At 58.5% G+C, this 13,282-nt stretch overlaps 5 protein-coding genes across 5 annotated transcripts; all 5 read left to right on the forward strand.

Annotated features, from left to right (window-relative positions):
* Positions 1–354: 354 nt before the first annotated feature.
* LBRM_26_2110 (conserved hypothetical protein) lies at positions 355–1,587 on the forward strand (the record flags this gene model as incomplete). The annotated part of the gene is made up of 1 exon (XM_001562391.1): positions 355–1,587. One exon carries the CDS (start codon positions 355–357, stop codon positions 1,585–1,587), a length of 1,233 nt encoding a protein of 410 aa, XP_001562441.1.
* Positions 1,588–4,073: 2,486 nt separating this feature from the next.
* On the forward strand, positions 4,074–5,438 carry LBRM_26_2120 (conserved hypothetical protein; the record flags this gene model as incomplete). The annotated part of the gene is made up of 1 exon (XM_001562392.1): positions 4,074–5,438. The coding sequence occupies one exon, from the start codon at positions 4,074–4,076 to the stop codon at positions 5,436–5,438; it is 1,365 nt and encodes a 454-aa protein (XP_001562442.1).
* Positions 5,439–6,914: 1,476 nt separating this feature from the next.
* On the forward strand, positions 6,915–9,569 carry LBRM_26_2130 (conserved hypothetical protein; the record flags this gene model as incomplete). The annotated part of the gene is made up of 1 exon (XM_001562393.2): positions 6,915–9,569. The coding sequence occupies one exon, from the start codon at positions 6,915–6,917 to the stop codon at positions 9,567–9,569; it is 2,655 nt and encodes an 884-aa protein (XP_001562443.1).
* A 683-nt stretch (positions 9,570–10,252) lies between these two features.
* Positions 10,253–10,504, forward strand: LBRM_26_2140 (putative ribosomal protein L38; the record flags this gene model as incomplete). Its single annotated transcript, XM_001562394.1, has 1 exon — positions 10,253–10,504. One exon carries the CDS (start codon positions 10,253–10,255, stop codon positions 10,502–10,504), a length of 252 nt encoding a protein of 83 aa, XP_001562444.1.
* A 1,052-nt stretch (positions 10,505–11,556) lies between these two features.
* On the forward strand, positions 11,557–12,909 carry LBRM_26_2150 (putative GDP-mannose 4,6 dehydratase; the record flags this gene model as incomplete). The annotated part of the gene is made up of 1 exon (XM_001562395.1): positions 11,557–12,909. The coding sequence occupies one exon, from the start codon at positions 11,557–11,559 to the stop codon at positions 12,907–12,909; it is 1,353 nt and encodes a 450-aa protein (XP_001562445.1).
* Positions 12,910–13,282: the final 373 nt, after the last annotated feature.

Here is a 13,282-nt window from a genome sequence, read left to right on the forward strand (position 1 = left end):
CTCAGTCTTCACGTGTACCATCATGCAGACGAGCGTGTGCCCATGTGCTCTGTTTTTCAACCCTTCCCCTCTTCCCCGAATCCCGCTCGTGCTCCCACTCACACCCGCTCCTCTTTGCCCTTCACGCGACCATGCAATGCGCCCACACACACACGCTATACCCCAACAACGCACGTCCATCCTCCCACTTTTGAATTTGGCTCTGTCTGGTCTCTCAGGTGACAACTACTTTCCTCCTCTCACCCACCTTCCCCCCCCTCCCCTCCCCTCCCCTCACTTGCACTCGTCTGGGCTTCTCCGTCTGTGTGTGTGTGTGAGCGCGCGTGCTGCTGTCGTACCACAACTCTGGAATGAATGCTGCACTTTCTGACGGGTGTGTACAACAGCCTATTTAGCACCCCGGAGTACAATGTGCTGATTGTCGGCCGCGAGAGCGCTGGCAAGTCTACCCTGCTGGAGCAGCTCAAGTTCCTCTACACTCCAGCCACGCAGCAGCGCGAGGCGGAGGCAATATCTCACCTGAACAGTCAGCAGCAGCAGCAGGCGCCCTTGTCGGCAGACCGCTCCAGCAGCAACGGAGATGCGAAGGCGATCCACGAAAGAGTAAACACCGTGGCGGACTCATCCACAACATCTGCACAGCAGCACCAGCAGCGTAAACAGTTATTGCCGCCTGGCACTCTACTTCCCGCCACGGCAGTCCACCTGGCGCAGAAGGATATTCGTCCAACCGTGGGGCTCAACTACGCTGTGGTGCAGCACAGCTTTAGTCCCCTCGTCGTGACTGTTACACTGAAGAAGCCCCAGTTGTCATCGCAGACTGTTGCCTCCCTGCCGTTGCCGCCGAAGGATCTGCTGGCCGAGCAACGCGCCCACCAGCAGGCTGTGATGGCGAAGGCCCCGAGTGATGCCTTCACACGTGTGGTGCTGCGGGACCTCGGTGGCCAAACTGCGTTGCGCGACCTCTGGGAGAAGTACTACGCGCAGAGTCAAGGAATCGTGTACGTTATTGACAGCACACTTCCCTTCCGCGTCCTGCGTGAGTCGCCGGCATCGCCGCTGCGTGATCACTTCACCCAACACGAGTTAAAGGAGGTGTACAAGCAGGACCGTGAGCTACTCGCGCGACTCCTGCAGCACCCCCTGCTGCACAACGTCCCGATGCTGCTGCTGAGCAACAAGACAGACGAGGTGTCCCACATATCGCTCGCAACCTTGCAGGAAGCGCTCCAGCTGGTCGAGTTAGCGGCCAATCCCACTTTCTATGTACTGCAGAATAGCGGCGATGGCGGCAATCCCAGCGGGGTACTTGGGAGTCAACAAAGGCTACATGGCAGCAGCAGCGGTGATAGCACTCCTTTATCACACCTTTCTGATGCCGCTGCACCGCCTGTAGGTACGTCACCTTCACGTTACTGCACCCGCTCAGAGGAGGCGCAGCTCCGAGTGGGACGGAGCGGCTTCGGTAAAATCACCATGCGAGTGGTGGAGGTGAGTGCGCTTGATGGAGTGGGGGTGGCGGGGGCCATGGACTGGCTGGTAGCCCAGCTGCTGCACCGCGCACGAGATGTGGATGACGATGCCTAACTGACTCAGAGTCATGCTCGCCGCTAAGAGAAGGTCCGCTGTGAGCGGCGATGCCAAGAAGATGAATAGAGGTGAGCGGTAGATGCTGTTGTGGGTGGGGGCCACGCGCGTGCGTATATGTACTGGAGCGAGTGGGTGAGCGGGCACAGCATCAAGCGAGCTTGCTTTTACTCGTGTTATTTTGTCCTCTCCTTTGTCTCTCGCTCGTTCTCTTTTATACACCTGCATGCGCGTTGGGTCTTTTGCTTCCCTCGTCTCGTTGCTCTCTCCTTCACGGTCACGGACGCTCTGATCTCCTCCTGCCGACGTGATTTCCCTCGCTAGGCGCGATAGATTGGCAGCAACGGGAAAGTCGTCTCTCTTCATACCCCTTCTGAGGAGAGGCTTACTAGGATGCTGTGGGGGTGAAAGGTGGAAGCTGGTGGGGACGGGGGGAGGAGGCGGAGGGATGGAAAACGGTTGCACTGGACTTGGCATCCCCTTCACACGCACGAGTACACACTCCCCCCTCTCTTCCTGTCTCTCATGCCCTTCTCTTCTACTTTTCATTTCTTCCCATGCCCCCTCCTTCCTCCCTTTCCTCTCTTTGACGAACCTTTCACCTCATGCCACTCCCTTCTATCCACTCCTTTCTTTCACAGCACCAATCCACGCACATGCATGTGCACCGTATCGTCGTAGCAAAGGCCCCGCCCTCACCCCAGACCCCTTGCAGGAAGAGAAGTGCTTTGCTATCGTGGTGACACGGAGTTGCATGCAGAGCACGCGAAGTACAGCACAGGTGTCGGCCTCCCTTCCTGGCCACCACCAAAGCTTCATCTGGCGTCTCTCTGCTTAACATAGTACCCAGGAGCTCATAAGTATCTGTGGATGCCGTGCGACCTACACGAGCTCTTAGCTCAATTTCTCTCTCTCTGAGTGTGTGTGTCGCATACTGAAGTGACCGCCTCGCGGTACCTCTTAGCGAGTCGTCACCCAAGCATAGCACTCGCATAGCACGAAGGCGACGATGTTTGACCCAAGGAAAATAACCGCCTCCGTGTTGGGCTACGCGCCTCAGTTCATTCTGACACGCTTCTCGTCGGTAATCATGGGCATCATTGCCGCATACGGAGTGCTGCTCTTCTTCTTTGGCCACCCGCCGTTCTTCCGGCGTGCAGGAGAGCTATCACTCATGATGACGCTGGCTTACTGGGCTGCGCGTGTTACACGGTACGGGATTATGTGGCTCGTGTACCTGGCTGATGGCACAGCCCCGGAGAGCGCGGAGGCCGCGGTGGCTACCGCTGGTGCGGGGCCGGAGGGTGCGTCTAGCCTAAGTAGTTCCGTAGGTGCAAAGCCATCGCCTACGTCGCAGGCAGAGGTTGAAAGTGGCGAGTCGAAGGGCCTTGACTGAGAAAACCCCGAATCTTCTCTTGGCAGCAGTGCTTATCCCTTTCGTGCAGCTTTTGGCCAGCACATATCAGCGATTTCCTCATGTCGTGCCGCCTTGCACTACTGGTGCACTGCAAGTGTGATCGGGACCTACTCCCTGCACCAGTGACCGGGGTGCGGGGAGGTCGTGCGCGGTGTGAAGGTTTCGTTTGTTTTGCCCCGGCTTAGTGCGGAAGGATAAGGCGATGCCACCCGTTGCGTGTTTGCCCGTGCGAGTGCAGCGTATGTGAATGTTGCCGTTGTTGCTGATTTTGATTCCTCACGTAAATCTGTTTCGCCGCCTATGCTTCATTACCATCAGCGCCTTAGGTGGCAGGGCCAAGGCCTCAGAAACAAAGCGCGTTCGATGCCTCCGAGCCTCCCAGGAGTATGCGCACACGCTTGTATCGTCAATATGGAGATGCAACGACGACCGCCAGAGCTACACCAGGTCTATGACTCTCGTGTTACGTGACAATCTGCTTAGTGCAGGATACCACACAGTGCCCGCTCGATGTGTGCCCAAGAGGGTGCGGGCACATGTAGTCTCCAGTGCTGCCTCGTCGGGCTCATACGGGTAGTTGCTGGCGTAGCCACTTTCTTCAGATGCATCAGTACAGCGCACTGCGCGGATGCTCGTGTATCCCACTCACCCATCTCTCTCTCTTTCTCTGTCTTTCTCCCTCCTTCTCCCACCCGCGTGTGTTTTGTACTCCGCCTTTGCCTGCCCTTCTCCACCCCGACCCCCACCACTTGCCTGTACACTCACCAGCGCGCTATACACACATCTTTGGTGTTGTTGTTTTTACTCGACTCTGCTTTTCCATTTCTCTTTAGCGCGGAAAGGAGTATTATTCCTGCATTACAGTCGCCCTACTGCACACTGGCACGCACGGTGAAGGAGACTGGCGACAAGGCCGAACACCAGCAAGGCACGAGGAGGAGGAAGCAGACGCACATATTCGCCTCTTCCCTCCTCCTTTGCATCAGAGAAACGAGCCGCTGGCACGCAGGACACGCAGGGCACGCCCACGCCCACACACACACCGTCACCACGACGGCGCAACTTTGAAATGGCACAGCAGCAGTCGAACCGGCGGTACGAGGGATACGGTCACCCTACCGAGTTTCCGTCTGCACCGACAGGAGGTCGTGACAACGGTGCAGGTGCGTACTTCGGTGGCCCACGGCCGCCGTCTTCTTCTACTACCTCACTCTCCAGTGCCACCGGTCTTGTTCGGCGCTCCGCGCAGCACACTGGTGCCACCGCCACGGCCAACGCAACCGGCTACCAGAGCTCGTACGGCTACTTTCACGGGCAGGGTAACAGCATTGACGTTAACAGCGACTACAACAGCGATGCCGGGAGCTCAACGTCAAACCCGCTATACGGAGGCGGCGGTAGCGGCGGGTCGATCACGAACAGCACTGCCGGCAGGGGCTCACCGCGTCCACTGGCTCAGCAAACATTTCTTCCATCGGAGGCCTTAGTGCAGTCCTTGCCGCCGTCTTCATGGCCGCAGCGCCGGCATACGTATCAACAGCCGCAGCCATATGCAGTGCCGGTGCCATGTTCGACGGCCAGCAACCTGCAGCAGGGGACAGCAAGTGGGGCAATGCTGCCGGAGGCTGCATTTGTGCAGCGCAGCGGCCCATATATGGCGAGCCCTGTCAATATGAGCGGCCCGCGCATGCCCGTTGCCTACGATGCCTCGGGCAGCCCGAGCATCACTGGTGCCGGTATGTCTGGCGTCAGTGGAGCCCGCGGGGCGAGTGGTTTTTTGGGGCGTCTGATGGCCCAGGTTCTACCAGTGCTGGACGACAGCGCCGGAGGCCCTGGCACCAGAATTGGTGCTGGCAGTGCAGCCTCCATCGTTGAGCGCCCACCGTATCAAGTGCGCTTTGGCAACCCCGACGATGACCTGCCGTTACTGGAGGAACTTGGCATCTTTCCACGGCGTATACTGGACAAGGCGCGTGCGGTGCTGAATCCCTTCAAGCCAATAGGTGTCGACGTAGCGAAGGACACCGATCTGGCAGGCCCCATCTTCTTTGCCTTCTCGTTAGCGGTGTTGCTGTCGCTGCGTGGAAAGATACAGTTCAGCGCGATTTACGGTCTCTTTGTGCTCGGCGTGGGCTTCTTCAAGATGCTCCTCTCCCTCATGCAGCCTCGCGGCGATGTACCTCTGCAGTTTGTTGCGAGTATGATTGGCTACGGCCTGCTCCCAACGGTGCTGCTCGCCGGAGTGTGCACCGTAGGTTCGTGGCTTATGGGACTCCGCGGTGTGCTGCCTCTGACGCTGCTGATGGTGACGTGGTCGGCGTGGTGCGGAACGACGCTTGTGGTGAAGGGGCTAGGGATGGAGGAGCAGCGCTACCTAGTTCTGTACCCGATGCTTCTCTTCTACTCCGCGTTTAATGTGGTGGCAGTGTACTAGGCGAGTGTAGGTGAGAGGCGGGGGGGGGGGCAGGGAAAAGGAGACGATGGATGTGCATCGGTGCTCGCGCTTTCCTTTTCGTTCGCAGCACGTGTCGTAGCGCGTGGGGGTGTGGGCATCTCAGTGCCTGGCGAGGAACGAGAGGATTACGGATGGATAACTTCAGACTGAGAGGGGGAGGGGAGGGGAGGGAGGCAAAGGTGACAGGCAAAGGGAGGCACAACGGACGGAAGTTACAGACATCAGCCAGTGTCCTGTGAAGAATGCACTTGTGCGGCGGCTGCTATAGCCCCCGTCCTTCTGCGTGTCCCTCCTCCCTACTATTTTCTCTGCCTATGTATACGTGTGTGTGCGAGTGTGATCAGCGGTGGCTCTCGCTCGCTCTCCTCTTCCCCCTCTCCGCCCCTGTGAGGGGGCCTCTCGTTCTCATCATTTTCTTTACTTCGTCAGGCAGCAAAAGAGAGAGAGAGACGATTGCCGGCGTCCAGCTACCCGTCTATCAACGCTACCACTCTTGTGAATGCGGGGGTGGGGGGAGGGGCGTGTGCGGCTGCCTGGGTGGACGCTGTCGCTCATCCCTACCCCTTCCCCTCTTCTCTTTTCTAGTCGGCCTGTTACATCACGACACGTCTCGCAGCGCACAACGATAAGCAGAGGAGCCACCGCAAAGGCGCGCGGTCGCACTGAGGATGTCTTCACGTCACCGCTGCCGCACCTCCCTTTTTACTTTTGGCTTTACCTCTTCTGTTCCTCCACCCTCCTCACTCTCTCAACCATCGCCATCTCAGACCTAACGCACAAGCACACAACCATAGAGACCCAGACAGACTTGCAACGAGAAGAGCGCGCAACCACCCTTACACCCGCTCGCATTCGTTTATTTTGACCTACACATTACCCACGTTAGCCACCACCACCATACAATAGCTTGGTAGAGTTTATTGCCTCCAGTGACGTCGTCGTTTCTATGCGCATGCTTGAGCAATAGGCGAGACGTTTCATCTTCTCTTTCTCTCTCCTTTATTCTGGTGCCTGGGGTTTCTGCGCTTCGTCTCCGGCGCGGACAGTCGTCACGTGAAACAAGAAAACCACCAACCGTGCGCACGTGAGAAGCAAACACACCCACACCCACACATACACCCACACCCACATCCGCATACATACTTACCCCCAATTCCGTTGCCCAAATCCTTCCTCTTCCCGAATCCTTTCCCTCATACCCACACTCTCGCTTCTTTGCTGCTCCTTGCATTCCTTGCAGGGGTTTTGGAGCGGTAGAACAAACAGAGTCATTCCCCTTACTCATCCATAGACTGCACAGCCACACACACACACACACACACACAACAGACGCCTCCATACACGCACACCATATTGGATTTCACTTTCTCCCCCTTTTCTCTTGTGTGCTCACTCGAGTATCGTCTACCACTCCTCGCCCCGACCGCTCTCGCTAGGGCAGAACATCCTTTGAGAATGCCCCGAAGCTCTGCCGTCGCCACAACACCGGCAAGGCGAGCAGGTGGAGACTCTAGCTCATTACCAGCACGACGTCCCTCTCGCACCAGTGGAAAAGCTGATCCGCGCACCCCCGTTTCAGATGCGGTGTTCCACTCGGAGACGTTGCTGGAAGAAGCCCCCCATGCCGGCCGTGAGGCGGAATACGAGTCGGTCGTCGCCTACGTCTCACGGCGGCTGTTACACGAGACGAACACCTCCCTCTTCGTGTGCGGCGGTTGTGGGTGCGGCAAAACTTCGACTGTGAAGCGTGCGCTGCGTGCCATGTCGGCACGTGTGTTGCCGTGTGATGCCAAAGCACGCAGTCTCGTCAAGCACAGCACCCTCGAAGAGCGCGGCTGGAGAACTTGTGTAGCGAACGGTGATGATGCAGCTTCTGCCACGGTCAAAGCACCTTGCAGTGCTCGAAAAGCACTACTAACCGCACTTACCACAACACCACGCTCGTCTCAGCAGCTGCCGGCCGAGGAAGACGGCAGCTCCAGTGACGCCAACGGACTCACACCGTCGTCCTCGACTTCCCTGGTTGCTGCACTGTCGCGGACCACGTCGCCAGACACGTCGCTCACCTCCGCATCGTCATTGACCGCGGTCACTGCGATCAGGGATGCCCACGTGACCTTGTCTTCACCCGAATCGGGCCGGCCAAGTCGCTCCAGTATCGACTCCACTGCCACTGTTTTGGAAGCTGCCAGTCCGGTGCGTAGTGTCAAGCGCGGTCGCGCCGCGGATGAGTGGGAGAGGGACAACAGGCGCTCAGCGGAACTGGACAGGAACGCCACAGTACTCTTGACGCGGAACGCAAATGCGCGGCGGCGGACCCAGGAGCTGGAGCAGGAGGCGGTATCGCACGCCCAACCAGAGCCGTTCAGCCTTGACTACTTCAGCATGCGCTACCCCGAGGTGTTTTCGGCTGACAGAAGTGGTGCGGCGGCACCGTCCTCTGCAGCCGCCGCTTCGCCGTCCCACCCCCTTTTTGGACACTACGTGAACTGCGCCGATGTGAGCGGTCCACTTTTGATAGAGGCGCTGTGCGACAGCATCCGGGCAACATGCACCCGAAACGACAGTGCCACGCAGCTGCTGCTCCAGTGGCTTGCGTCCATCGGCAAGACAGCATCGAACCGGAGCCACGCCATTCATTACGCAGGCGCTGGGTCACTCATCGCTTCTACCCCTGCACTTTCGGTGCGGTGTGCGAGACTGCCAGCGCTGCACGTCGTTGCGCTCGACGAGGTGGAGTACCTGCGTGGCGGCGGTGCCAAAACACTCACCCAGCTGGCAGAGCTCGCCTTTCAGCACCCTGCACAGCTGGCGCTGATCTTCATTTCAAACCAGCGCACCTTCGTGCACGTGCCTCAAATGATGTTGGAGCCGTTGCTATTCCAACCGTACAGCGAGGCACGGCTGAGAGAGATTGGCGCCAGTGCCGCCAATGCCGAGCTGCAGCGGTGCGAGCAGCTCGCCGGCGCAGACGGCTGCACGTCGCGATTCACTGGAGTGAAGAGCACTAGAGGAAGCGCAAAGGTGCGTAAGACCGTAGCGCACTCATCAGCAACTGGTCACATGCACCAGCGCGCCTCCGATGTGGACATCAAACCGCGCCTGTACGATTACATCGCGCGCAAAGCGCTCCTTGAGTTTTCTGGCGATGTCCGGCAGGTTATCGCCATGTGCCACCGTGTTGTCTCGGTTGCCTGGCAGGAGGTGGCTGAGGCGAAGCTCGAGACTACCGCTGCTGCTGACACGGCGACGCCCACGCCCACGGCGATGGCACGCGGCAACCGAAGCACTGTGGTCGTAAGGAGTACGCCGATGGCCGACTTATCCTCGAAGTTGGAGGCTGCTGTTGAGGCGTACAGCGTCGGTAAATCTGCAGCCGCGGCAACACGAGCGACAACTGCAGTCTCAAGCACCTCGCGGTCTTCGTCCGGTGCTGCTGCCGTCAACGGCGTTTCCTCGACCCGGTTCAGTGGCGCCGGGGGTGCACCCTCTGCGTTGCTTACCGCTGAAGCACCGCCTGCTCCAGCACACTCGTCGTCGACGTCGTCCTCCGGTGTCATGACGCTGGCTAAGAGCCTCCGTGTTCTACAAACCAATCAAGTTGAAAGCGACATCGACAAACACATTGGCGCCCTACCAGAGCAGACACTTTACGTCCTCAGCTGCATTGTTGTCCTCACTTTGCGCAAACAGGAGGCGCGCACCTACGCGTCGACGAGTATTAGTGGCCGCATCGGCACAGCTCGCACGCCAGGAGCGGGTCTCACGACGGCTCAGCGCGCGGTACCGACGTTGTCACTGAAGATGCACGAGGTGCACCAGCTGTACACACGACTCATGGCGAAGCTGCACTTCCCCGCAATGCGGGCTGACGGCTTTCCTGTGCAGGTGGAGTGCCTCGCCGACTTTGGCGTGCTGACGCGGCCACAGCTGCGCGGCACCGATCGTGTTTTTTCACTGAACGGGACCTGGACGTTGCCGGCGATGCAAGCAGCACTTGTGAAGCGTGGCGAGGCGATCAAGCAGGACCGCATGGCGGCTGGCGCGGGGGCGATGATGGAGAACCGCTTCGAAGAGGTGCTGCGCGAGCTGGCGGGCCTGGTCAAGTAGCTTGGTGCGCGACTGGGACGCTTTCACGGTTGTCCGTCAGGGACAGGTGTCGATGAGAGCCAAGACATACATAGTGAGTGAGGGGCGGAGCGGACAGCAGGAAACCGCGAAACGAACAAGAAAAGAGGCATGAAGGCACACGTCCCTGGCTCTGTGCGTCTGGGTGCGTGTGCCGTCATGCCTCTTTTCGCTTCCGATCTTATATACTTACAGCGACTTGGCTCTCCCCCTTTTCTGCACTCTTCTTCCTCGCACCTCCTGGGCTCTATAGAGTTAGCACATGTATGCACATTCACCCTCCACGCACCCACATACAAATGCCTCTCTCGCCTCTCTGAGTGTGTGCGTTTGTGGCTGCTGTTGGTGTCCAACACCCCCCCTCCTGCCCTCTCTCGCCCCTTCAGCTTTCTATCTGGAGGGAGCGACTGTGGCGCTAGAAGAAATATGCGCACTTGTTCCCTTCTTTATCATGTCTCCAAAGTGCCAACCAACTGCCTTCTCCTTCGCCATGACACCGACACCACACTTCTCCTTCCTCCACCCCACACCGCTCCTCTCTCCTCACTTGCTAACTTCTTCGTCATCACGCAAACACCCACTGGCCCATTGTTTCGCCTCTCTTTGGCAATCTTTTCACCTCGGTACAGCTCCTTTCCGTCGTCGACGCCTCTCCCTCTTCAACTATGCCACGTGAGATCAAGACCCTGAAGGAGTTCCTCGCCGTCTGCTCCCGCAAGGATGCGCGGTGTGTGAAGGTGAAGCGCAACCCGAGCGCCACCAAGTTCAAGGTCCGGTGCAGCCGCTACCTCTACACACTGGTCGTGAACGACAAGAAGAAGGCCGACAAGATCGAGCGCTCCATCCACCCGTCTGTAAAGAAGATCGCCGTGACGGCGCGCTCGCACGCCAAGACGAACGCTGGCACCAAGCAGTAATAGAGAATGCAACCTATCCGCGTAGTCGTGTCAATCGCCACTCTTCTTCTCCTCTCCCCATGTCACTACATTTTCTCTCTTCCAAAGCGGCTGAAAAGGGTCCGTGAGTAGGGAACGCAGGGGGATGCGAGTTCGAGCGCGAGGCGAGAGTACCCAGGGAGAGGCTAAGAGTTAGGCAAACTGATGTGGCGTCTCTCTCGAATATGCGCGGCTGCCTCCTATAGGGTATTCATGTGCTGGTGTACGTGATGAGAGGCGGGGCGCGGCACTTCTCGGAGAGCTTAAGCTCGTCTTCGTTTCACTTCTTTCTATTTTGCTTTGTTTTTCTCACCCAAAGACACTCAAACAATTCTGTCACGCACCATTGAAGTACGGGAGCACATGTGTGAGCGTATGTATGCGGGGAAGAGAGAGTGTGTGCATGGCAGAAGGCATGACTGTATCATACCAGCTCTCTCTCCCTCTGCGTCTCTCTCTCTTTCTTTCGCCCACATCGAACCTCACCTCTGGTAAGCATTCGGCCGCTGCTTCCGGTCGTGCCGCTGCTGCGGAGGCGGGAGGTGGTAGCAAACAGCCTCGTTCTCCCCATTCCCTTCCTCGCTCGTCTGATGTGGGGGGGGGGGATGGGGTAGTGGGGGAGGCTCCATGCCGGTGCCGGGCCGCTGCAAATACTCTAAGACGCGAAGTCTCAGCTGACTGCCTCACTTTACTTCTCACGCTGGACTTCTCTCTTTATCCCCTCACTTGCCCACCCTCCTCACAGACGCACCCCCACCCCCACCACCTCTTCTTTCTCCCTTTGCGCCTCTGTAGTGGAAGCGATTTCGGCGAGTACAGCCTTCCCTTTACCCACATTGGGGGCAGACGTTGCGAGAGGGAGGAAGCATAGGCAGGAGCGACGTACAGCCGAAAAGGGAGTCTCGATTAACTTGCCTGTCACACCTCGCTGCTGCTGCTGCTGCTTCATCCGTCATTGTGACTACCCCTTCCTTATCTCATTCTTACCTTTCTGTCAACAGCGGCAGTTGCGAAAAGCCTGTCGAGGAGTCTCCATGAACTCGAACGAAACGGCAGTTACTGACGCTGATGCGCCGTCATCGAGCACGCCTCCCCAGGCTGGTACAGCGCCACTCCCCAGGATCACCACCGCCGACCTCAGCGAACACCCTGCGCTGGTGATTGCGCACGGTGAAGCCCACGTGCACGACCTTCTCCATCACTTGCCAGGCCATCGCATACTTGTCACTGGCGGTTGTGGCTTTATCGGTAGCGCCTTCATCCGCCATCTGCTTGTCTACGCTCCCGCAACGGTGCACATCTTCAACCTGGACACGCTCGAGTACTGTGCGGGCGTTGACGCGGTCCTTGGAGCTCTCTCTGCAACCGGAGATGCCGATCGCGCAACCTTGGGCGGTGACACGTCAGCGTCAGAGGATCAGAGCACTACTGCCGCCTCCTGCCCCTCGTCCAATGCCGGTTCACCGGTATCCCGTTACCATTTTATCCCCGGCTCTATCCTGGATGCGACTCTCGTGCTGGACGCGCTGCGCACCCATCGTATTGACGTCATTGTTCACATGGCTGCACAGACGCACGTTGAAAACAGCTTCTCCAAGAGCCTCCTTTTCACGAAGGTGAACGTTGTGGGCACGCACACGCTACTCGAATGCGCGCGGGAGTACGGCCAGCTGACTCGCTTCTTACACATTAGCACGGACGAGGTGTACGGTGAAACCCCAGCGACAGTGCGACCAGCCGACGAGACATCGACGGTGCTGCGCCCAACGAATCCATACGCAGCGACAAAGGCCGCAGCGGAGCACCTTGTCTCCTCCTATCATCACTCGTTCAGGCTTCCTGTGCTCATCTCGCGCAGCAACAATGTGTTCGGGCCCGGACAGTATCCTGAGAAGGTGATTCCACGCTTCATCACATGTGCGCTACGTCAGGAGCGGCTGCCAATCCAGGGAGATGGCCACCATCAGCGCAGCTTTCTCTACATTGAGGACGTGGTCAGAGCACTGTCAACCATCCTCGTGCGCGGCACTGTCGGTGAGGTCTACAACATCGCTGGTGAGGAGGAGTTGTCCGTGCACGAGGTGGCACAGCGAGTTGTCGCATGTATCGCCGGTGCTGACCACGACAAAGTGCGCGCTGCCTCTCGTGCGGAGTTCGATGCCTCCTATGTGCGCTACGTAGCGGATCGCGCCTACAATGATGCGCGATACTGCAGCGACAAAGAGAAGCTGGCGGCTCTGGGTTGGACGCAGCAGGTCTCGTTCGGAGAGGGGCTGCACCGCACTGTCAGCTGGTATCGTGGTCATCCTTTGGAGGCTGGCGGGTACTGGAAAGGTGGGAGTGGGGCTGGTGCCACAGCCTCTTGTAGCGGCTCTCCGTCTTGTTGATTGGAAGAGGGTCGACGATTCCTTCCCCTGTGTGTTACCTTCAACGAAAACTCCCTTCCTCCTCCCCCTTTGCAGGCTTGTGCAGTCGTGGAAAGCGCGCCTCATGGCGTGCGAAGGAGGGCGACAGCCGTAGAGGTGAAGGGGGTGGGGCAGGGGCCATGACACCCACACGCCCGCCCTAGGCCAAGAGGCAAGGCTTGGTCTTTGTGTCCGCTGCGCTTTCTCTTCGGTATAAATGGGCTCATTTCTCGGGGCAGTCGCGTACACAGCAAAGACAGCAAAGTAGACAGCAGAGATGTGAGGGAAGTGCAGAAGAAGGCACTCAGTACCCCCTCCGCTGCCCGTCTCTCCGTCTTGTTTGGTTGTACAGGCT

Source organism: Leishmania braziliensis, chromosome 26 (assembly GCF_000002845.2).
Source record: "Leishmania braziliensis MHOM/BR/75/M2904 complete genome, chromosome 26".
Classification (NCBI taxonomy): Eukaryota; Euglenozoa; class Kinetoplastea; order Trypanosomatida; family Trypanosomatidae; genus Leishmania; species Leishmania braziliensis.